At 36.7% G+C, this 25,360-nt stretch overlaps 1 protein-coding gene across 2 annotated transcripts in view; it reads right to left on the bottom strand.

Annotated features, from left to right (window-relative positions):
- Olfm3 (olfactomedin 3) overlaps positions 1 to 25,360 on the bottom strand; it is a 219,414-nt gene that overhangs the window by 13,463 nt on the left and 180,591 nt on the right. For both annotated transcript variants that reach the window (XM_087616342.1, NM_145777.2), the window contains 3 exon segments: positions 19,406 to 19,552; positions 12,791 to 12,946; positions 7,872 to 8,091 (listed from right to left, as the gene is read on the bottom strand). In XM_087616342.1, coding sequence (XP_087472468.1) covers positions 7,872 to 8,091; positions 12,791 to 12,946; positions 19,406 to 19,552 — 523 coding nt within the window.

Genomic DNA, 25,360 nt, shown 5'->3' with positions numbered 1-25,360 from the left:
GTGCCTTGGGTAACAGAGATAATCAAAAAGCTTTCACCATGGAGTTAAAAAGATTAAATAAGCAACACAAGTTACATATTTAAAATAACACTCAGTACACAGTCAGATACTTTAGAATATTAACTATTGCATATGTTCCTGCTAGGAATCTAAGACTGATCAAATTAAAGTCGTAAAATCAATGTGAACGTTTGTAAGTTTTTATAGATATAATCTAAAATTACAGAAGAGTTTTAAAAGGGAACATTAGGGAATAAAAAGATCCGTGAACTGCAATTTTAAAAGAAAATTCTATCTACTTTATGGACAATGAACTGCAGAGGGAGAAGAGTAGGGAGGATATTCTCTGAGAGTTGTTGCTCTATTTGGCTGAGGGATGTAAAGCAGAGATAGAGACAGAGGAAACGGTATACTTGGGTGTCTGATATTAAGGGTAAAGTTGATAGAAACCAATTTTGGGTTAGATGGGAAGATAGGAGGCCCAAACAACTTAATAATGTTGTAGTGTAATGTGCAAATATATGGACTGCTCAACTTTAGGCAGAGTATAGTGACAGTTACTGAGTTACAAAGATAGGGAGGAGGAAGAAGAAAACTGTCAAGACGCCAGTGAAGGTAGTTTTCAACTGTGCATGATTTGACATAGTATCTGGTGAGAAAGATTGTACTTGAAGGGAACAGATGCCCCTGGGAGAAGCACTTTGGGCATTTGTAAGTGCCGTGATGATAGTGAAGGTCTGAGGATGGATTAGCTTCCTGAGTGGCATACACCAAGAAGGACATCCTCAACAGAAGTCAGCAAATAAGCATTTAAGGGACCCATCGGAGATGCTCTGGAAGAAGCATCTTTGGGAGTAGATTTCTGAAAATACTTCTTACCTTTAGAAATTAAGCTTTGGCCTAATCTTACAGCTGAGTTAATAACATGGTTTAAGAGCTTTAAAGCTATATTAAATCTGTTTTCCTACTGTGTGTTTAGTGTGTGAATTATTTTTAAGAAAGTCACATAAACAACCTGACTCTGTCTTGAAATTCCCATTAATCCATTTGCTTTGTTTTTCAAGCCGAGCTAAGTGTTTTTCACTTCAGCATTGTATTCTGTACTCCTCCATCCTGCTGGCCTACAAGTGTGTGTGTGTGTGTGTGTGTGTGTGTGTGTGTGTGTGTGTGTGTGTGTGTGTATGTGTTGTGTAAGCAGTTATGAAGGTCAGAGTAACCTAGAAAAGAAATATCAAGCATAATTTTTGACAGCAACATGTGGATATGGCTTGGTAACACCTACTTGCAGTTTTGAGTGCTTTTCTGGGTCACTAAAGACTTCCCTATAAACAGTTTATAACCTATAAAATGTTAAAAATAAATTAAAATGTGAGATTTTTAATTATCTTCCCGTACCATATTTTCTGTGCTATGTAGTACAAAGACCCTTGTTTGGAACAGATGGAGGACAAACAGAAAGAAGTAAAGAATTTAAATTTGGGTTCACTCTTGGTCTAAATTATCCCAAGAGGAAGAATCTTTTTTTTTAACAAGACATCACTGAACCAAGTAAAACAGTTCCTCAGAAGGCTGTGTACTGACTTGTGGAGAATCCCATCCTGATGGCTAACAAGACCCTTGCAAAGCAATAGCTGTGGTGTGTACTGCAAAGAAGTCACTGGTGATCATGAGGCATTCAGAAAGTGACAAATCATAATTTGAATGAGAGTTGATTTGAAAAACATGATAAACCAAAGGGCAACGCCAGGCATGTCTTTTTAGAAAAAAGGAGGGAGGGAGAGGCAGGGAAGCATGTGCTCATCGAAATTACTTTTCTGTTGTCATTTAGTAAAGTCAGGTATGTATCTAGGTGCCACGTGGTAGAGAGTGAACAATGAACATTGTAAAAGATCGAAATGAAATAAACAAAATCCACAACTAAATAGTAATTGAATTTACTTAGTATTCATAATTAATCATGCCTCCACTTGCCCTTTAATGTGTATGTGTATTAATTACAATCAGACACAGAAACAAAGATTCTGCCTATGACTTATGCTAAGGTAGACAGGATTAAGTCTGGTTCCCCTTACATGTCACATGTCAGAATCATTGTATACTGCAGATAATGCACTTACTTTCCAGAAAGGGCTGTCTAAAGTCTGGCATATTTTTTTCTGCTAAGTGGAGATTAAATTGATTCAGGGTAAAGAGACTGTTATATGCTGATGAGGACAAAGTGGTATCTGTGGTCATGGCCCATTTAACCAACAATAGATAGACAGACAGACGGATGGATGGATGGGCAGGCGGGCGGGCAGGCAGGCAGGCGGGCGGGTGGGTGGATGGATGGATGGATGGATGGATGGATGCATAGATATATAGCAAGTCCCCACTATGGCCATGTGGTAGTCATCACCATGCTGTTATTGTCGGGTGGGCATTCTCGGGAAGTAAGCAACACTTGAGGATCTCTTAGTGTTGAGTACTTCCCAAGAGAAACTTCCTTTAAGTTGGTCATTGTTTTATCTTGTCAAATAAAGTCAGCAGAAATAAATCTACAGGAATTTATGAAACTGGCTGCTTTCCCAGTTATAATTTTATGGTCTTTGGTGTCAAGAAAACATAGGCAAAAGGAACAGAGACATTGAGAAAAAGAAAACAAAACTTTATCTGATTTTTGTTTCATGACTTTCCCAAGCTAGCTTTTGTTCAAATGAATCATTTTCTTTTCTCTTACTTTCTAGAGGACAAGGGAAGCTAGTCAGGAAAGATAATATCCCCAAATGCCTGGAAGACAAATGTTCCCATGAAGGTGCATGACGACAGAAGGGAGGTGGAGTCTTGGGTCAATGATTTCCCCTACCACTCTCCTCCACCTAGAGAGAGACCTATGGAAATGTCAGAATTGATAACATTCTACCTATGCAAAAAAAAAATACCGAAAACATTATTTAAAAAGGTAGTCATTTTATTTCTCTGATGAATTTTAAGCATTTATTTTCTATTGTCAGTTATCACCCATGATTAGTTGAGGAAATGGTACAGTTTAGGATGCAGCCTGAGGAAGTTGAATCATTGATGCATAAAACACACCCATTCTCTTTTCTTATATCTTTAGCATATGAATGAGTTTTACTATAGTTTAGTGGAAGAGCTTCTAGCTTTGGATTCTTAGTCCAAACCCATACATATAACTTAGATAGAGCAGGGATTATTTCTATCGACGGAAAATTGTTTTTCTTCTTAAAGGGTATGGGGAACTCATGTAGTAAGAAATACACATGATTTAATTTTACAACCTGTTAAAATTCTTATAGAAGACTATTTCAGCCATCCTTTGGGAGCCCTGTAAAATCTACTTATATCATTTAAATTTTATCTTTATGTCTAGACTTGTTGATTATGCTGCTAAGTGAAATGATTGTGGTAGCTACAATGAGCTTCTGCTGAGGATAAGAACAATTAACTGTGTGTATAATAACTCATCTTTTATCAGAAAACACACCTTTACCTTCTTCATTGTTTAAGGAAGTACTTCAACTCTTCCATTTATCTTTTAAATATAAATTTAGTTAGAAATATATCTTAAAATAAAATCCATTTAGACCTAAAACTGAATGGACAATAGTGTAATGAAATCCCTGAAAAAGTAGAAATTTATACTTTTCATCTGGAAATATAGGATATGTGATTTAAATATAGTCATAAATTAAGAGCATATAAATATATGAAAGATTAATGATAATCAATTTATAGTAAAGTTTATTGATTACTTAAAACCTTAGCTAAAAAAAAAACTTTAGTTCAAAAGTTCTATAAGAATCAATCTCAGGTGCACTGAGCAGGAATATTTTGGGTTGTGTATGGCAGATTCTGGCAAATGATTTCAAATGATTTATTAGGCTTTAATTTAACTTAATCTAAGTACATGTTCTTATATTTTTCTACATTATGTTTCTGATTAAAATCTCACTTTTCTACCCCCAGTGAGCCAGAGTTTAACCTTTCTTAAATTTCTGAAGTCTCTGAGATTTTAGTGTCTTTCTCTTTAAATGTTACATAGAGCAAACTATTAGGTATTTTACAGTGAAACACTGAAATTGCCATTGTGGAAAGAAAAGAAGTCAATAATAACACAATAGACGAACAGATAAGAACCAGTGCAGTGCTTTTATAATCTGCTTTTCCTCAAATGATCTCTGACTTGTGACAGACAGACAGACAGACAGACAGACACACACACACACACACACACACACACCATATCACACACCATATTGTTATATGAATTGAAAATAAATTATTTTGAAAATAAAATCCTCTCTTCAAGCCTTTGCAGCAACTGGTTTTCCCTAATGTGTTTGAGTTATGTTGTGTGTATATTCAAGACTAGATATACCACTATCATGGAATCATGATATCATGTGTGGGAAAGAAATCTGATTTTCAATTAAAACAGACTTGGGCTTAAAGTTGTTACAACCCTTATAGTCCATAGAAGTTTATTAATTTGTCCATGTTTTAATTAAATCACCACTACTATCATCTAATTTGGAGTTCTTTCAGGGATTAAAACAAATGTGTAAAACAGCTGGCATACTACATGTCAAAACAGAAGGTACCCTGTCTTGCAGCAACCACCTATTTATGTGCTTGCTTAAAGATGAACTTGTTTACCCCAGAGAAATGGTCCTTTACAAAGTGCGAGCACAAAGCATGGAGTCAAAAGAAACCGTCGCATATAGAAACATGGCTACTGCCACTTAGGAAATTTATTCTCCATTTTAAGAAACGAAGTCTCCATGTAGCCTAGTAGGAGGGTCTTGACCGCAAATGGCTCCTTTAGTAAAAGGATGCATCCCTTCTTTCACTAGAGGGCACCAAACCATTGCCCAAAAATAGAAGCATCACAAGGGAATAGGGTGGGGTGGGGGCCGGCAAACTGAGAAGCTTGGTTATAATCTCCATTAAATATCTATTGGTGATCTCAGGGGGTGTGTAAGAGTTTTAACCACGCTTTCTCGGGCAGATTCTCACATGCATACAATTATGTTCTGTGTGTTGAGAAATCTGATACGATTTAATTAAGCACAGGGGACTTTATTCTATTCAGTCCCTCAGAGGAGAGAATGAAATACTTTGGAAAAAGCATCATTGTTCTTCACTGAGCCACCAGGGTGCAACGCTGTGGAAGCATTTTTCTAATTTCTATCTCTACAACCCTTGAATTCTTTAGTAGACATAAACAGACCTTAGTGATTCCCTGTGGGCCTTGTTTGCTGGTTGGAGCTGGGGTGGTGGTGGTGGTGGTGGTGATGATGATGGTGGTTGTGATACTTGAAGGCAGGAAGGCTGGTTTAATTTTCAATCTTCAGATTTATAACATTTAACTTCAAACTAACTCCTCTGGGGGTAGAAAATTGAGGGAAATGTATTCACAATTGTTACAATTTTATTCTGAATGCCCAGTTCATTTCTACCCTCTGCTTATCAGCTGTGTGTTGAGTGGCTTCTGTGAAGAGGAAAGATGCCACTTTCAGAGGAAAGATGAATCTTCTCCTCGTTTGCTATACTGCACTGTCGATTCCCCCTTCCTCCTCTCTGTGTCTGAGCATTATAGGATGCTGATTTTGGATTCATTGCAATGTTGAAGTCATGGTATTTCTCCCTCTCTCCTTTGTGTTACTTAATTATTCTTTTCCCTCTCTTCCAATATCCTATTGTTTGATGTTTCTGTTTGCTTGTTTGGGGTTTTTTATTTTGTTCTCTTTGGGGTGTGAGACTGTGTGTGTGTGTGTGTGTTTTGTGTGTGTGTGTTTTGTGTGTGTGTATGTGTTGTGTGTGTCGTGTGTGTGTGTGTATGTGTGTGTGTGTGTACACTTGTAGTTTCAGCACTTAGAATGAGACAGAAAGATCAATGTAAATTCATGACCAGCCTGAACTGAATGGAATATTAAAACCAGCCTGAGATACATAGCTAGACTATATAAAAATCCAATCAATTAAATAAATAGGTTGAAAAGAAAAGAAAAATCACATGGCAGAAATCAGCTATTATTTTCAATAAGTACACATCACAAAACATACTGGCAATGAATTATTCTTGTGAAAAATTAAATATAGTCATTAAATAGCAAATGACATTTAGAATTATCTTCCACATGTTCTGTTTCTCTCTTTATCCCTACATATATATGATATTCATTTATCCATCTATTTTCTACCCATACCTATGCTCCTACCATCTATTTATATCTTTATTTCTCTGTATCTGTCCTTCTATATATCTACCTATCATCTATATATCATTATCTATCTGTACACCTATGCATCAGCTATCTATTATCTATCTACCTACATCTATCTATGTATCATTTATTATCTATATCTATCTATAACCTATCTATCATCAATCATCTATCATCTGAATATACTTTCCTGGTATTGTTTAGGTTCTCTGTTTAATATTTCTCTGTTTAGAGATGCTCACTAAGTGACTAATTGATTTAAATGATGGGAAGGAGAAAATCATATTTTTCCAGACAAAAAGTCACATTATTTTTCTGTAACATTGGTCTCTATGATAAGTGACAAGGAGACAATGACTAACGACATTGGACAGACTTCATGACAGAGTAGAACTACAGCTTGCTCTTTATTTTCATGAGTTTCACATCTTCAACTTCAACAAGCAGGAATGACAAGTGTTTGGAAAACAATTTCATCTGTAGAAAGCATGTATAGACTAATTTCTTATCATTTTTGCCCAAGCCATATTTATATTAAATTCGGACAGCATTTGGTTAAAAGAATCTAGAAATTACAGAAAATATATGGGAAGGAATGCATCAGCTATGCACTATTCTATAGAAGGGGATTTCCCAACTGTAAACTTGGGTAGTTGTGAGGACTCCGGAGCCAGTTCCTCACAGATATTGCTTCACATTCAGTGTTTACCGCCCAGCTAACGCAAACAGCAAACACCTAATGAAATAAGGAAGATAAATAGTGATGCTGTTGTTTTATATGTTTATAGTCTGATATGATAGTTAGATATGATTGCTGGAGTACATGCATCTGAGTACTGAATTCGTCACAAACAGTGCCCTGGGAATACAGAGAGATAAAGATGATTTAGGAGGAGTTGAGAGAGAGAAAATTGTGATCGGAATATATTGCATGAAAACAAATATTTTTCAATTAAAAAAGCGTTGAAGATTTCTATGCATTCATGCACACTTTCTGTTCACTTTATTTCCTTTTAATTATCTTCTGTGATTCCTTTGTAAAAATTGAAATGACTGTAATGGAGCCTCTGATATGAGAATTTCTCCCCTGATTGGTTCTGTATTTTGGTGGTTGTGGTAACTCCCTTAACACAACATTTTGTAGTTTGGCTTATGTTTAATCATCTGAGTTACATGTTAAATGGCATCCAAAATGTTTTCTTGTAACCATTCACGTTTTATTTTAAACTTTGTACGTATCCACTACAGACTGGTTTGCTGCAAATAATCCATTTCAGGTATATCATGCCTCTTCCCTTTTAATTATTTCAGAAAATGTTTTATTTTTGACAACATTTTCTTTGAATTTGATTCCTGATCACTTTATTTACTGTCAACAACTAAAACAAGCCAACCAACCAAAACAAAACAAAACATACCAACAAAAATGGAAGAAAGTTTTTTCCCTCTAGCCAAGCACACTGGTTATTTAAAGCCACAGAAATGTGAAGTGACCATGCTCAAGTGACTAAGGGACACTTGGCCCTGTAATTCAGGACTGACTCCCTATAAGTAAGTCCTTTACTCTGACTTCTGTGTAAGAATACAGTCTCCATGGACAAGGAAACTCATGACCTAAGCCAATGAAAGAACTTGACTCACTTAGCTTTTTCATGCAGTCACGAAGCCTAGTTTCTAAGCTGAGGACCCGTTGGTGCAGTTCTTCATAGTCATAGGCACCGATTTCCTCCTGAATCCCAGTGAGGACTGAAGACAGGTTCCGGATTTCCTCCTTGAACTGCGTGATGAGCTTTGCGTCGGTTTTGTACTGCTCCAACACTGGGATGAGGGGCAGTAGCTCGTCCATTTTCTCTTTCAACTCCTGTGGAAAGCAGTAGAATGTTTCCAAGAGTCATTTAAAACAGAAAAGGCAGCCATGTTCTTTGAAGTAAGACATGAAAAGGAACTTATTTAAAGAGTTTCAAGGCTCTTTATTGATATTTGGACTGACACCAGGTCGGCTTTGTTAATGTAAGTGGACACATGATTCTTGGTAATAAATCTTTGTATCTCATCCTGTTAACACAGCAATCTCTCTTTGAGAGATTACATGCATTGCTATAAAATAAATTGATCTTTACCATATTTAGAAAACCTTCCTATCATAGCAATTACGTCTCTTGGATTATTGTAGTTTCTAGTGTTTTGTAACCTGAATAATGCATCATCTCATTTGGAAACAGAGACATGATCCCATTTCCCAGTGATTTATTGAATTGCAATACTGGAAAGAAATCAAACATCTTATGAGACATTAGGGAAAGTGAATTATGCCACAACTGAATATCCATACCATAGAACTACATAAAGGAGAATTTTTGACTCTAGACTAACTTTTTTCTTGAATTTAAGACTGTTTCTAGGGCCAGTTGTTGGCGATTCTGGTGTTTGTTTGGCTTTGTCTTTCATTTGTCCTCAGGTGTTTCCTGTCCTGTGGAATATTCATGTTAGGAGAACTTCAGTAGGAAGGTAAGTTCAACTACATGATAAATCATACAAAGCTTTGCAAAAGTTGACGAGACATATGCTGCTGTTTCCATTTTGAATCATTAAGTGAACTCTGTCCAGTTGTTTTCTAGCATAGATAACTAAGATGTCATTACAGAGTGCAGAGTTACTTATCCACCATGCAGTGATTTAACTCCTTAAAGGAACAAGGTGCATAATGTAGATAGCAGTTGGGCCAGGTACACAGAGCTGTTCAACATTAAAACACTGAATTTTTTTTTGTCAAGGAACCAAGCAACACATGTTGTCAGTGTTCCCTATTCCTCGTCATCACAAACCTGGACCACAACTTGCACTTTTACTCGCAACTTCTATGCTTATTGCAAAAACTTCTTTCCCTTTAATTTTGTAGGCGTGAACAATGAAAGTACCACAGGATCTTGAGTTAACTGCGAATTTATTGCAGATGATATAATCTGTTGAAAGAGTGCCAAAGTATGATCCTTTGAGAATAACCCATGGACTCTGTCGGAAGCCGTACTGTATGATTATTGAAGGAGCTGAAAATTGCATTTTTAGATTACACTTAGAAAATGTTATTACTGTAAACACATTCGAGGAGCAGAAGCTCCCATTGCTGCCCTGATTAACGGGCTTGGGTTTTTGGTGGGGAGACATCTATATGCAGCTCAAACCCGGAAATCTTTGAATTTCTCTGTATGTACAAGTTGAATGAGATGATTAAAACGATCTCAGTAATGAAGATTTGTAAGGTTTGCAGTCAAAAGGTAGAACTGCAGAGCTTGCTCATTTTACGTCTCATCTTGAAATAAACTTATTAATTTAAGCATCTTGCAGTACTCCTAAAAGGAGATACAATTGTTTCATTAGAATTTTAATGAGAAGAGTTCTGCTTCTCCCACTTGCTGCATATTATAATAAGTGCCACAATTGAACACTTTACATTTTACTGCAAGCGGGTGTTCAAAGGAGCAGTCTGATGTCAAAGTTTTGGAAGTTTCTTTTCTTTGATGAATTAAGAAGTATTTTTACTTTTTCAAAATTTACTAGACTTTTGACAATCAATTTTGAAGCTTTGGGCACTTATTAGAGGACCCAGGTATATATCATATGTGTAAAACTAAAAATATAATATCATAAGTCTAGCTTTGCTGCTACCTTCTAGAATTTTACTTTCAACTATCTAGCTCCGACAACAGCCAGAGTGCTTGCCAACAACAGTTGGTCTCAGTGTGATGGACAGCTCAGCATTCCACCCGAGAGACCACAGAAGGAAGAGACAACGGTGTTTGTTGTGAGATGAAAGTTTTGCAGCAGCAGAGAGCATTTTATAAAGGAGTTTTTCACTTAAGCTTGGTTTAAGAATGTTCTACTTCTAGCATTTGTTATCTCTGCATCTAGGAGGAAATGTGATTCATGCTGTAACTCAGGGAAGACATGAGATCCATAAGCATGTTTAGGGCACCTGATTATTACTGTGATTTGGGTGTAGAGGAGTGAGCTTATGAATGTGGGAATTTTGGCAGGCGTGTTGGTGTGCATATGTATGTGTGCATGGTTGTATGCTTATGTATGTGTGTGCCCATGTGTGTGGATGTATGTGTGCTGCAAGTGTACACATGCATGTGTATGGGACTATGCATGAGTTTGTGTGTGTACATGTGTGTGCGTGTGCGTGTGTGTGTGTATGTGTGTGTGCATGTGTGTGTGTGTGTGTGTGTGTGTGTGTGTAAGTATACTCACCACTGTGTAGGCCAGAGGTTGATTTCAAGTGTCTTCCTTAATCATCCTGTACTTAGAGTTTATTCCCCTGAGATAGGGTCTCTCAAAATTTCCAGGAGCCCCCGTATTAGGCTATATTATCTACTTAGGAATCTAAGGATATGTCTGCCTTTACTTCCCCAATGCTGAGGACACACACCCCAAACCCTGTCACTATTTGATGTATTCTGGGCATCAGAAATCAAGTCCTTATGTTCGTACTAACAATAATTTACAAACGTTACCAACTCTCCAGTCCCTATCACTTTAATTCAAAGACCTAGTTTATCCGTTCAGACCTGCAGGCTTGAAGTTAGATGTTGTCAATATGAATCTTCGATTAGGTACTAGAAAATGTATAATTGTTCATTAGCTCATTTGATGGGGGATAAAAACAGTAAAGCAGTGCTTGTTCGTTGGATAGATGTGATGATTGGACCAATTAATATATACAAATGCTCAAAACTCTGCTCTGAATATGTATGTCCAGAACAATGGTTATCATTATAGTAACTGAAATTTAGACTTCTACATATCCAACATCTCTTTGGATTATGTGAACTATAAAAAAATCAAAATCACAATCACCTGGTATTTTCTGAAAATTCAGTATTCTAATTGACACTATGGCTTTCACTATAGAAAACCCTATATACAGCAGGGCAAATATGTTTTTGGCTTCTCTCAGCTTTCTTTCTTTGTTTCCTAAAAATGCATTCCCCAGTCCTGTTGACCCAGGGAAGCTTACATGGGTCCCTTGATTCTACCAAGTCTGCACCACTCTGTCTCCTGAGTACAGTATGGGCTCCTGTCCTCCTGTTGCTGTCCTTTCTGGGTGTGCTTCTCTCCTCCACTTAGTATTCACAATCGTCTCCTTTGGTAAGGACACAGCCTCAGGTTCACACTGTTGAATCCTGAGCATTGAAACTCTCTTTAATTTTTAGATCCTCTCTGAAATTTCTTATTTCAGAGGGGAAGGCCACATCCAACATGGTTTTCCTGAACACTGTCAAATCACCTAAATCCCAGGCAGACTGTCAGTGAACAAATGAATCTCCTTTTGTGCTTTTAAACACTGCTGCTGCTTGCTTTGATCCCAGTCTGTTTCCCTTTTATGTCCTTTTCATGGAAAGAGTTTGTGCTTCATTTTTCTAGGAAGGGCCTGGCCTTGTGTCACAAAGTGTATGTATTGTATCAATGAATTCTTCCTGACATGGGTGCCTGTTGAGAATTTTTTATTTCTCCCTGTTTATTATTTTCCTCCATTTCTTACATATTTTCAACATTCTGTCATCTTGCTATAACCCATTCTTTTCTTCTTTCTCTTTTTCAAAGATTTCTGTTTTCTTTAAATTTCTCTTCAGTTCAGATTCCTCACTTTCTCTCTTGTCAATATCCTCAACTTTTCTGTCCTGTTTCTTCCATTGAAACTTGAATATAGTGATGTCTTTCATTGGTACCTCTGCTTCTGATATTCCAGAGGCTACAGAGAAAATTCTAAGCCCTGATGATTTCTATCTCATTATAATGTGCCTTTCAAAGATCCTGTTTGTCTCTGACCAACTCCCTATATTTTTCCAGTATGCTCAAAGCCTTGACCACAAGATTGAATTCAACCCACTCCCTTCACTCTGTGATTGAACTTCATAGTCTAATTAGCAGAGGGACAAGAGATAGTATCTGTGGACAACCTTAAGGTTGTTGAAAACTCTTGTGCTATGCTTTTTATGACAAAGCAATACTTTTTTAGTAGAGGCTAAAGTTACATTATCAGACCAGGAAGTTTTTTAAATAAATGACTCTGTCATAAATCATTAATAAAGTCTGCCCAGCATGCTCAGCAAATTTTTCCATTTCTAGTTTCTAGATAATTTGCGTTAAACCACCTAAAATCGTTTTTAAAGGTCTCACTTACTTTGAAAACTAGCCTTTGAAAATCGTCATCAACGTTATTTTTTCCCTTCTTTAATAATTTATATCTTCACAGTAGGATAAGTTCATTAGGAAAATCATTGATGACATAATTATTAATTTTCCTTGGGATTTTCCCTTGTCTTAGATAGTAAAGTACCAATAATTCTACCCAGAAACTCCACGTCTCTGATGGGCAGCACCTTTTAAAAAAAAGTCTTCTTTGTTCCTGGTTGTTTGCTAATGGTCACTATTTAGTGATGAGACAGTTATGTTCCCAGGGAGTTTTTAACTTTGTACATGGTCCCAGGAGTACTTATTTCCAGCTGAGTAATGTGCTACCTGCACACTATGCTTGGACCAGCAGAATTCACACCTACTTGAAAATGCTTGGTCATTAGCGTCTTCCGATCATCTTCAATCTGCCGAAACTTGGCCTTCAGCCCTTTCATTTGGGTTTCCATCTTTAAGACGTATTGAAAATCTCTCTGAGTTCTCAAGTTTAAGACTTCTATAGACTGGGACATATTCTGTACCTGTTTAAAAAAAAGAAGTCATTGGTTGTGCATTATTCTCAGTGTATGGATACTTGAAATCTCTACTAAAGTATAAAAATGTTACTAACGTGAACACAAGTACCAAATCAGCAAATGCATGTCTGCTCTCTCATTTTAAACAAGATTCCTTACAATAAGCATTCACAAAATTCAACCAAAAAAAGTTATACCTACGCATGTAATGACAATTGGTCATATATTTTTAGAAATGGTCACATAAGCAAAAAGCTAGAAGATTAAAAAAAAATAAATTAGTTTCATTCCAAGGCTTCATAAGGCAGTAGTACCCAAGATAATGCATGTTGACATAAACTGTGTCTGTAAATGCTTTTTGTAACTTCTGAAATGCCAGGGGTGCTTAGCAACAAACAGTGTTTATAGTACTGACAGGGTCGACAGAGTTAGTAGTTCAATCATTTTGAAGCCTAAGAATAAGGAAGAGCGTGAGGTGGAGGCTTCATGAAGGATGGAAAAAGTATGTGAAAAAATCCAGCAGAGAGAGAGGCTGGTGTCCCTCAGTCCCCACCACTTAAATCATCGCAGCAGGTGCAGAACATACTCAGGCTGTCTGAGGCTGGTCTATTTTTATACTTAGTATATACACCCCAAAGAGGAACTTTAAAAATGCTAAGGACACAGACAATGCATGAACTACTTTGCAGAAGTAAGTGTAGCAGAACGCATGTAAGAACTCCTATACAGTTGCAAATATACCCAAAGTGCAAATGCCTCCAAAAAGCCCAGGGTGTGGAGCATAAAAGCCAGAATCCTTTGTTCAGAGGAAAGCTGAGCTACAGAACCAGCCCTCTTCTTCCCAACCCTCTTCCTTTTGTAAACAAACTATACCCTAACAAACTGCATAAATTCAACTATACCATGCCTCTGCTGCATCTCTGTGTCTTTGTTCAATTCTTTATTCTAGAACAAAAGAACCTGACCCTCTCCAGATGAGCTCACCGAGCTCTAATATCAACTCTAGTTGCATTTACATCATGATGATTCTAAAATACTCCGAGGGGTGACACTGAGTTGACCAGGACAAGTGTTGGTAGTGTTAGAACACCTTCTAAGTAGCATGGCATATGTTTGAGGGACTTGGGAAATGGTAACCACATAAAGTGCTTTATAGATAGGCAGAACCACGAGTTAAGCCGATGGCATTGGTCCAGGTTCATTGAGCCCCAGGCTATTTACAGTAGGAAATGGGTGACCTAGAAAGAGCAAAAATGAAAGGAAAGTTGCTCTAATTTTTGTGGTAGCAAAATCCTGGGAACACAGAGAAAGCCTGTAATAGAGGGAAGCATTTGAATGAAGAATAGTCTAAGAATAAATTATCGTAAAGACAAAGATGGATGTCTACAACGCTGGTACTTCAGAGCAACAACTTCATCTTCACCTGGAAGCTTGTCAAAAGTGTGAATCCCGGCACCATCACAAAGGCACTCAATTAGCCTGCATGTTTATCAAGATTCCCAAGTGATTCTTACAACCGACTTTTAAAGTTCGAGAAGTCCCACTCATCAGGGAAGGTTTTCTATAAGCGATAAACATAATATGGATACAGAACTTGATCCTTTATCATAGATAAAACACAGCCACACATGCAAAAGATAATATGATCCATTAAGAAAAGTCGTGAAGAAATTCACATTAAAGAATTAGAAAAATATGTATTAGGCTGTTAATATTAATATTAATATTTCTCAAAGAGGAAAGAACTATGTGTATGTATACAGTGTATATATAATTCCATTTTGATTAAATGATATTTTCATTTGCGTTAGTGAATTTACCAAAGAATGAGCATACAAAAGGTGATAGGATTGCAAATAGTTTTGTTTTCGATAAGTGAATGTGCACTTCCATTTATTTTTAAATGCATTACTTAGTAACTAGTAGAGTGCTGCTTTCATTGAAAACACACACACACACACACACACAAACACACAAACACACACACACACACACACACACACACACATGAACTACAAGTGAATAACCTGTTCCGAGATAGACTTTTCCATCAGGAAAAATTATGAAGATTAACACACATATCAGTTATCTCAAAAGAGACCATGGTTGACATAATGCTCAGAATTGTCAATTTTATAAAAGCCAGGGTTTTTAAGCCCTGTGCCTGGGTTTGCCTCAGTTCTTTACTTCTTGATAGACAAGTCAAGTTTTCTTTATCTCTTTCCTGTGATGTCTTGATCTTTAGGCCTCCTTTATGTTCATACTGTCTATTTCAAACATGTCAAAGTCTGGCTTATATTAAAAATAATTTTAAAATACGCTCTCAGACAATGTCAGCAAAGCCCCTTGGTCTGTTCTCTTCATCATAGGCTGTATCTTCACATTTTTTACTTGCAAGATGTTACACAGAACCAGACACAGGTAAGTGCTTGATAAATATTTCTTGAATAAAATCATCTTGGTTTTCAAGTAGTGTTGTGGGTAATTACGATCTTAATATTTGAGGGAAAGTTTTTTTTCTTTCCCCACAACTGCTATACACAGAAATATATGACTACAAATATTTCTCAATTTGAAATTATTATATTCAGAAAGCTTTGTATGTTTTTTAGTCCAATACAAAATTAGAGACAGCATTGAACTCATGGAAACATTATCATGGATAAAAGCATTACTTTCAAAGCAATTTTCTAAACTCATTTAGAGTAAAGCATTTGCATTAAAGAAACTGGCTTCCTATTTAAATATGTAGCAGTCTATGAAGATACCCATCATTAGCATGGTTGGTATCCTCCTAAGAATTTTCTATACCTAATCATACTCCACACAATTAGAATATGATGGGCAAGAGGAAATATTCAGCATTGAGTTAAAAGCTCATCCCTTATTTTATGTTCTACTTGGACTTCCCAATTGAATTTGCAACTTGATTTGTGTTATGGGACAATACCCTGAGATAATTTTTTGATGAGACTTAGTTGTGACCATCTATATTACACAACCTTGAATAACTGCAGGAACTATATCTGTGGTATAAGATATCATCATGGGTGTCTAAATGGACAGGATTTGCCTTCAGCTCTCCCTAGGAAGAGTTTTCTAGTGTTGATAGAGACTACTCCCTTGAGCAAACATTTCTTGATGATAAAGAACACTGACTTCTCCATTATGTGACTCATAAGAATGAGACCCATGTTTTTTCTTATGCTCTGTTCTCTCTGAAGCAAGTTTGCACTCCAGCTTTTCATGTTTGTTTTGGATTTTGTTGTTTTGAATGCTGGATGTCATCCACTAGCTCATGTACTGAAGGTTTGATTTTTTTCAAATGAGAGCACTATTTTGAGAGAGTGTGGAAACTTAAGAGGTGGGGTCTAGCTAGACTGTTTCTAGGTGTAGGTCAACAAGGCATGTTTCATGCCTATACCATTTCAATGTCCTCTCCCCTGCTTCCTGTCTGCTGGTTCACTCAAACACGTGGTCCCTTTCATTGTCTTATCAGCATCAAGAAACACAATGGCCTAGTAACCATGAACCAAAATCCTCTAAAACCAAAAGCCAAAATAAATTCTTCCTCTTGTACTTTGTTATTCCTTGATATTTGTCACAACTATGAGAACTACCTAACAGATATCTACACTCTTTGGCAAAATCAATGTCTCCCATCTCTGATAATCTTTTTTGAAGCATTTGTCCTGTTTTGTTTGCTTGTTTTATTAATAAAATGCATGAGGTCTTCCTGAATGAACACGAATCAGTGCATTTTTTTCTCCCACTCATAACTCTTACTCCGCCCACTTTATATTAAAAAGCCTGTTGCTCGATGTGTTTGGCTAGCTGTGATTTAACAAAAAGAACAGCAGTTGCTTGACTAGGAAGTTTGGTGTTAAACTACTTTTTGAAATCTTTAAGGTGAAGTATTATGTATACTGTCCTTGAATTGATTTTATTGGTGAAAATATTGCCCATATCTTAGTCTAAAATCATGTTAGAGAATATTGGTTTGGGCAATACAATATATATAACAATGCACAAAAGCCATATAGCTAACAAGGAGGTTTTTGGGCTAATGATTTTATTTTACGTGCACTAAGACTGAACTATTGAATTATCTGCATTTTCCAAATATTCAGTAGCATACACATTTCATAAAGTGCAAAAGGACATAGCATCTTTAAAATAAGTTGGAGACCACTAGTAGTATTGAGAATGATATACAGGACAATGTAGAAGCTACCAGATATAACTCTATAGATAATGAAATAAGGAGCACTTCAAATTTTACAAATGTAGATTCAGAAAGAACCAGATTGTTTTCATGCGAATTAGAAAATGAACCACGTCTTCTGTAAGTGTTGAATGGAGTAGGCTAAAAATAGAAAATAAAACCAGTAATAATGCAAATAATAGTCCCATTATATCTCTAATAGACATTTCTTTTTTGACCTATAGGATTTATCTTTCATTGAAATATTTTAAGTGGCTTTTGAAAAAATAAGTATGTGGTTTGTTTATGTAATGCTCTACTGAAAGATACTAAAATATAATATGAAGTTATACAATTAAGAATCGTATATTTTATGTAGAAGTAAAAAGACTTGAGGAATATTAGTAATCTGATAGGAGTTACAATTTTATAAAACAAAAATGTATTTAAAAGGTTAAGCCATCCTTTACTCAAATTAATTTCCCTACTCAACTAAATGTAGTATTTGAAGTATTCATAAAAAAAAATCCAGACTAGAAAACATTATCACAAAATAATCATAATATGCCTATAGTAATTTCTAATACTCACTGATTTTAATACAAATGGGACCTGTTTTAGCAGGGGGCAGGAAGAATGGAATCTCATCATAAAAGAAGGCTTGGGAAGAGAGAGAGCCAATATGTGACAAGGATCACTCCAAGGATAGGGGAAGGAGAAAAGTGTAGTAAGAATTTTGGTGTCTTTAAAAATTCATTAATATTATACGAATTATGTCTTTGTTTTAATCTCAGTTGAGGGATATGGGGCTGCTTCAGTGTGTTCAACTGTAACTATGGTTGTTGTCTCATGCTGTATCTAGGACTGCAGATAGTTTACATCTGGGAAGTTAAGATAACATAAATGTGAGAGCCCAGATGGGGCAGCTGCTGCTTCCCCTTCTTGCTGTCGCCTTTGTTTGATTTCTGAATAGGCTGGGGATGAAGATTGGACTTGCCCCAAGGAACTCGGTGACCCTAATCAGCAGGAAGTAGCCTAGAGAGGTCTATGTCCTCTTTTCACTTTATCTTTCTTTCCCCTTTACCTAGCACTGGGGGATTTTGGAAGAAATTAGGATGACGTAAGGGTTGGAAGGGAGGTAGAGGTCTAAGAACCCAATAAAACAATAAAACAAATAGGCCAGTAGAAAGACTAGGCTTTGGTACAAAAGCAAGAGAGCCAGTTTTTAAAAATATTGCTTATCAAAGGATTTCCAAGTGATGCTCACAAAGGAAACCTTATGACAGATAGAAAAAAATTGTGGTAGCTGGCTTTAAGATAGCAAACATTTGTTTATATTAGCATGCTAGGTGCTTTCATTCTCCTGGCTATCTTAATTTTATGTGAAAAACTTCCAATTCAGTGTCTGGAGTGTGTAATCACAAAAATTTATTCAGCACAAAGTGAGCAGGAGAGCGTGGCATCCTCGACTACACATGCTACCTAATTGAGCTCTTTCTTTCCATGATACTTGAAATTCACATGTGTTGTCACCCCTTGCATTACTCACACCACCCCAGCTGTCCTACTGTATTCAGAACCCTTCCCAGACAAGTCTGAATGGGGATCATTGAAAGCACCATTCATTGCCTTCCTCCTACCTAACTACTTATAAACAACCTTTCAGGAGCTGACTTTCCTCTGTAAATGGGAACAAATCAAGGGCATTCTGCATTTGATTGTTATGAATCCAGCTTAAGTAAATTGTGGAGAGAACGCCAGGATTTGAGTGAGACTGAAGAGCTTAATGTTCAAAGGAATGATTTAGAGAATGATGATAAACACTTAGAATTATTCATTATCTGTCCAGATAGCTTGCATATTTCATGTCATTATTTTTAACTTCCTAGCAAGATTGTTAATAAGAGTCTAATGTATGAGCTCAAAGCGCTTTGTGTGATCTGGAGAGTTGAGGCTGAATTGTCAGCATTGGAAAAACACTCCCTGCTTCCTAAATCCTGTAAGAGAAAAAAATGGTCATATATTAAGATATATGGTAGAGAATATGTTTTAAGAAAGTAAGACTGGGAACGATAAAAAAGAGTCCCAGAAATTGAATAATATGGCATGAAATTTGAGATTCACATTTCAAAGAACTGGGAAGGCTCTTATTAAAAGAGAGCAAAACCCAGGGAAACTATATGTTATTAATCAACCACAGTTCCCCTCTAAAGAATGATAGATTTCAATAAAAGTATTCACGGAGAACAGAAGCCACGTACCTTTTCCAGTAGCTGGCGGAGCTGCCTGCTTTTGGCATCTCTGGAACACAGGTTTTGTTCTGGAGCCACCACAGTACAAATGCATCGTCCATCGGGGTCCTGTGCTGAGCTGTACACTTGCCACCCTTCTTTGGGGCTAATCTGAGTCTGGGGAAAAGCAAGAGTAAACACAAAGCAGACTTTCACTATAAGGTAAGGAGCAGACAGAAGTATGGTATCATAAGGAGAGGTATTTATTTAAAATTGTGTGTCTTTGTAGGTTTTGTTTTATTATTCTTTTTTTCGGAGCTGGGGACCGAACCCAGGGCCTTGCGCTTGCTAGGCAAGTGCTCTACCGCTGAGCTAAATCCCCAACCCCTTGTTTTATTATTTTGTGACTATATTTTGTACATGTGTGCAGTTCTGAGGAAGTGCTCTCACGTGCATGTCCTGAGGATCTTTCTACCTTGTTCTTGAGACAGATTCTCTCACTGGCCTGAAATGCCCCCAAACTGGCCAGCATTGTGCAGTGACCTGTCAATCTCACCATCTCCAATAGCAAGGTCATAAATGCATGATGCCACACCTAACTTTCTATGTTAGTGTTGAATATCAAATTCAGGTCTTCCTGACTGCATAGCAATTTACCTACTCACCTTCTACCTTAGCCTTTGATTCTTTGAATTTGGATGAGAAAAGTTAAACAATTTCCCTTGGTAGCAGCCTGATTCTGTTTTGCCTTCTTTATAAATGTCATAAGGAGTACCATGGACTGCGGAGTCTCCACAATTTACTGTCTGTCAATCTTACAGCACTTCTCATGCTTTGTGAAGTTCTGCATTTGAATTCTACGTGTAGACACGACTACACATCCAGCTCCTCACATCTTACTGGTCTTTCTACGTTAGATCTGCTAGGTTTTCCTTCACAAAAGGAATATAACTAAGACCATATTCCTTTCAATATTCTGAAATAAAACCCCTTAAATAACTTCTGCATCTTACATGCTTAATCATTGGACTCTTAATGTAAAAAATAACATCTCAGTTCTGACTCCAGTTCACTTCCAGTGACTTAAAATACAACCATACGAAGAACCAATGAAGGAGGAGGAAGTCCTACTATTGTTCTTCTTTTCACAGAAATGGATGTAGATTCTAATTCTAATCTCCTACAATTCCTGCCATAGGCATTTTTCCAGTCATCTCATTAAACAACAACAACAACAATGACAAAGTCTCACACACAGTATATGTTGTGAACATATATTGGGAGAGTCATAAACTATAAACTCATGAAAACACATAAGGACATCACAAGTCTTGCCTTTCCTTCTTGTAGAAAGACTATTCAACCAGGCCTATCTTTCAGTCTCTTTATAGCTAGCTGACTTTTTTTAAAAAAAAAATTTCTAGGCTAGTTTTTATTCTTAAGGGGACTGACTTCTTAATATAACATCTTCTTCTATCTAGCTTTTCTTCCTGCATATCCAGTATAAAATGTTCTTAGAATTACATATTATTAAAATTAGGTAAGATATTAATTATAATTAGATCTTCCATTTTAGTTATAAGAGAAAAATTCAGAGGTTATTCACAAGATCAAGATAGAAATGACTTAGTAGAATAGTTTTTATAATATAATTAAAAAATTAATCGGAGCAACAGTTTGCAGTTAATTTCTCTGGACATACACTCTTCGGACTTCTTGTAACATTGCAGACAAATTTCAAATATGCCAGAAAATTAAAGCCTGGCTCTAGAATAAATTGAGTTTTTGGATAGAGGAGTAGGGCCACCCAATTATCATATTAAAATATTTTAAGAGCAGTGCAAACACTGATTATTAAATCTGTCAGCATTCATGTGCTTTGTCTTTCCTGAGTGGTTCATGGCTTCCATGCCCATTGTCTCTCCAGGGCCAGTTGCCTGTCACTTTCTGTTGTTGACACAAGTGGGAAAGGTGAGCAGGCTCTGATGTTCATTTAACATCCCTTGGCACATCGTGATCAATAACAGTAAAGACTGCAGTCATATTTATACTCTCAATTGCCTTCTTCTAGGATTATTGAAGAGACACCCTTCTGAACTATAGTTACTTTGAACCATCTAAAGGACAAAAATTTCACCTTTTTGTCAAGAAAACCAAAGTGCCTAGCAGTTCTGTGGTTTTTTGATACAAAACCCTGTATTGGGGACAGTGACGAATAGTGAAGTTTTGTAGGTATTTCTAGCACTCTCTTTTAGGACCAATAAACATTGAAAGGAAAACCAAAATCAGACCAACTATGATGTCAGATAGAAGGACGTATGTAGATATTTTTAGATACCTAGGCGAAAAGAAAGACCTGCTCCAATTCTGACTTACAATGACAATTATTCAAATGTCAATAAAACTCATGAACTGGGAAGATCAAGCATCTGTGGATGTCTAGCTGCTGTTGTGAAGGTTTTATAACTTATTGTCACCTAATAGCTTGATATTGTGAGATCTAGGTGACATCATTCTGACCAACCGTGCAACAGGAACTAACTTCCCCACAGTCGAAGGGAGATGCATCAGTAGAATTGACCTTTGAACTTGTGTAGTCTGATCACAGACCATAAGGCTTAAACATCATATTGAACTATGAATTATTTCTGTCTCCCTTAATATGAATGCTGTAACCCTGATACAGAATCTATTTGTATGATGGTGACGTCCAGTACTTGGATCTTGAAAGTGAATCCAGTTGATTATGAATGGCCCTAAGCATCCAGGCAAAGCAGCCTTTACTGGTCCAGTTCTCTTTGAACTCTTTGTGTTAATTAGAAGAGCTAAATGAACTATTTAGCAGATTTTAATATTACAACGCTCATTAAATATTTAAGAATGTTCTAAATAAGAGAATTAAAACAATCATTTTTAACAATTGTATCTGGTCTGAGTTCTTTGATTATAATTTAATTGTGTATCTATGCTTTGTAAACATAAAGCTACCATGTGGGAATTCCCCTGAACCACAGGGATTTGGTGTTTAAAAATAAATAAATAAATGGGGTAGCCTGAGAAGCAGGAAAAGAAAATCAAAATACATTGCATTTCAGTAGAGTTTCCTTGTAACATCTCGTCTCTTGTAATTGGATTCATTTCTTTGGAACCAATTGCCTTTAGAAATACTATTTCATGCTGCTTACAAGGATCCCATAGTGTAAAGAGCTTAAGGCAATTATTTTTTCCAAGCTAACATTTAGTACAAACTTGTACCTGTTTTCTACAATTTTCAACCCAGAGTTCTTTATGTTCGTCCTCTGGATGTCAATTCACTGACAGTCCTAAGCAGGACTCTAGATGAAACAGGCTCTTCCCCACCCCCAGCAGCTGTTTCCCAGCAGGCATTATCTTGTGTGGAAACACATGACCATTGTGACTATAAAGAAGCAGTGAGCTAAGGGCCAGGCAAACAGAGTACTCCTGCAAGAGGAACTGCAATCATTTACCAGAGCCTAGACAACATAGAAGGCAAAGGGAAGGATCCCATATCTTCGACTGAAAGCAAGTTTGTGGATGGAACATTTTGTATTATACTATTCATGTTTAGTTTGAAAATATTTCAAAAAATTAAAGACCAAGGTAGAAAGAAACGAGGGACCGAACTACTAAAAGTGGGGTCCAACATGAGAGATGTAAAGTAGGAAAACATCACATTAAAAAGCATTGTTTATTGGAGTGACAAAAACTTCTATTAAATTTCTATCTAAGGATGTGTCTCGCTTGCTCCAGAGAGTTAGGTGAGGAGCAGCGTATTAATAGCTTTGGTTACAGAGAAAGGGAAAATGTGAAAACAGGAATTAGAGAGATGCTAAAAGATCATGCCAGAAGAAATATGCTGTGTAGGATGTGTTAATCAAGATGTCACCCTGTGGCAGCTTTTGTGCTCTTACTTACATGAATTTTTGGAACTGAAATAAATATTCTTCATTCAAGAAAACTTCCATCTTTTAAAGGGAAGAAACCCCAACTATGAAAAATAAAAGCAGCAATAGAAATATCAAACGCATTGTCAAATTTAAGGTGGCCATCTCTGCTCATATTGTTTGAAAACCTCAATGAGCTGTGAGTGGGAAGGGTCATAGAGGTTGTATTTAGCCATATGTCCCTCTGTACAATGGAAATTTATATACATGTTTTTGTGCTTCCCTATGGTCTCTGCATGGTCAGGACTCAGTGCTTCATGTGTCACCCTCTCACTTTGGAAAACTGAGGTTTGCGAGCTGAAATTATCTTTCTGAAAATTTTCTCTTAGTCTCTACTCCTGCTTCAGAATTTCAAACAAAAATACATCCACTTTCGCTCTTTATGTGATGCTTCTATAAAAAGGCAATTGTCACATTCTTTGTTCCTTACAAGATTTGTTTTTCACAGCTTTCACGAAGTCTCATTAATTTACTTAGCACATAATGGACTTGGCCTAATGTTTTGAGAGAGAAAAACAGTCAGAAAAATAGGAAATATGATGGAAAGGCAGCATGTACAGGGGACTCGCTCCTTCCTTACTACTGCAAAAAAAAAAAAAAAACAAAAAACAAAAAAACAAAAAAACAAAACAAAACAAAACAACAACAACAACAACAAAAACCCCAAACACCCCCAAATCAATAACAGGTAGTAAGATTAGACATCATCATTCAGAACTATAAAACCACATTTTTTATTTTAGAGTAATATCCTTGGTGGATACTGACAGTGTTTTTCAGAGAATTATAGTCAGGTAAACTGACTAATACATCAGAGTAGTTGCATCTGAGAGACACCAGATAGATGTCAGAAAATGTTGCAAAAAAAAAAAAAAAAGAAAAAAGAAAAAAAAGAAAAAGAAAAAGGCTTATGCCCACAGGTACCTTCAAGGCCCAAGGCCTCTTCCTACCACAGCAGTAGGGCTGGCTATTTGGGAACAGTGTCTGCCGAACACTCTGCTTTTCTAATTGCTCTTTTCCAGGTTATTCTTTGTAAGGCTTCCACAGCATGCGGGAGTTTTTAGAAGCTAAGCCTACAGGGGAAGTGACTGCATCAGAGAGGAGGACCTGAGGGGGCCTGAGCCTGCAGAGACCTGAAGATAACTCTCCCAGCTTCTCCAAAGGCCAAGAGTCCACTCCAGTGTGTAGAAGGGAGAAAAACTAAGCAAGAAAAAAAATAGGAGAGACTTCATCACTTAGTAAAGAACTCTAATAAGCCCCTGGTAGGCAGTGTCTTGCAATTTTGAAACTTCAGCTCTTGAAAACAATCACACACTATTATTTCCGAGGCACCTGCCATAAACCAATTTAGTTATCTCTTTTTCAAACTGTCTTTCTTGCTCTTCTTTTTAGGTCAATTGAAACTTTTTTTAAAGCTATGATAACATTTGCATAACTACATGTTTTTCTTTCTGTTACTATGCTATACAAACATAGAACCTATTTTGAGACGGGTGTGTGTGTGTGTGTGTGTGAGTGTGTGTGCACATGTGTGTGTGAGTGTGTGTAAGTGTGAGTGTCTATGTGAGTGTGTGTGTAAGTGTATTTGCGTGTGTGTGTATGTGTGTGTATGTGTGAGTGTGTGTGTGTGTGTGTGTGTGTGTGTGTGTGTGTGTATGGTATTTCTGCATAGTTACAAGCTCATTTCATTTATACTGCTTAACATAGAGGTAGAAGTTAGGAGTGGAAAAATGAATGAGGAAAGCTGATCCACTACATTTGCTTGTACCTATTGTAATAAGGAAGTGTCTTCCCTTCATCTAATTAGACAGAATGCTATGTAGAAACAGAGTTAATGACCCTGTATTTCCATAAGGGATTATTGTAAAGGAATCAGGTGAAAAGTTCCCTTTATCAAAAAGCCTCCCTCACAACACCCATAATGTATATAATGCCACTTAGGAATCTTTTTCCTTCTTTCTTGCAAGAAGTTGGAGAATGTTAGGCAGAGAGCTGAGGTACATAGCTATTTTCTTTCTCT

The sequence above is a fragment of the Rattus norvegicus genome, chromosome 2, assembly GCF_021556685.1.
Source record: "Rattus norvegicus strain SHRSP/BbbUtx chromosome 2, alternate assembly SHRSP_T2T, whole genome shotgun sequence".
Lineage (NCBI taxonomy): Eukaryota > Metazoa > Chordata > Mammalia > Rodentia > Muridae > Rattus > Rattus norvegicus.
The sequence above is the reverse complement of the archived record's forward strand: the minus strand, read 5'-3'. Positions and strand labels throughout refer to the sequence as shown.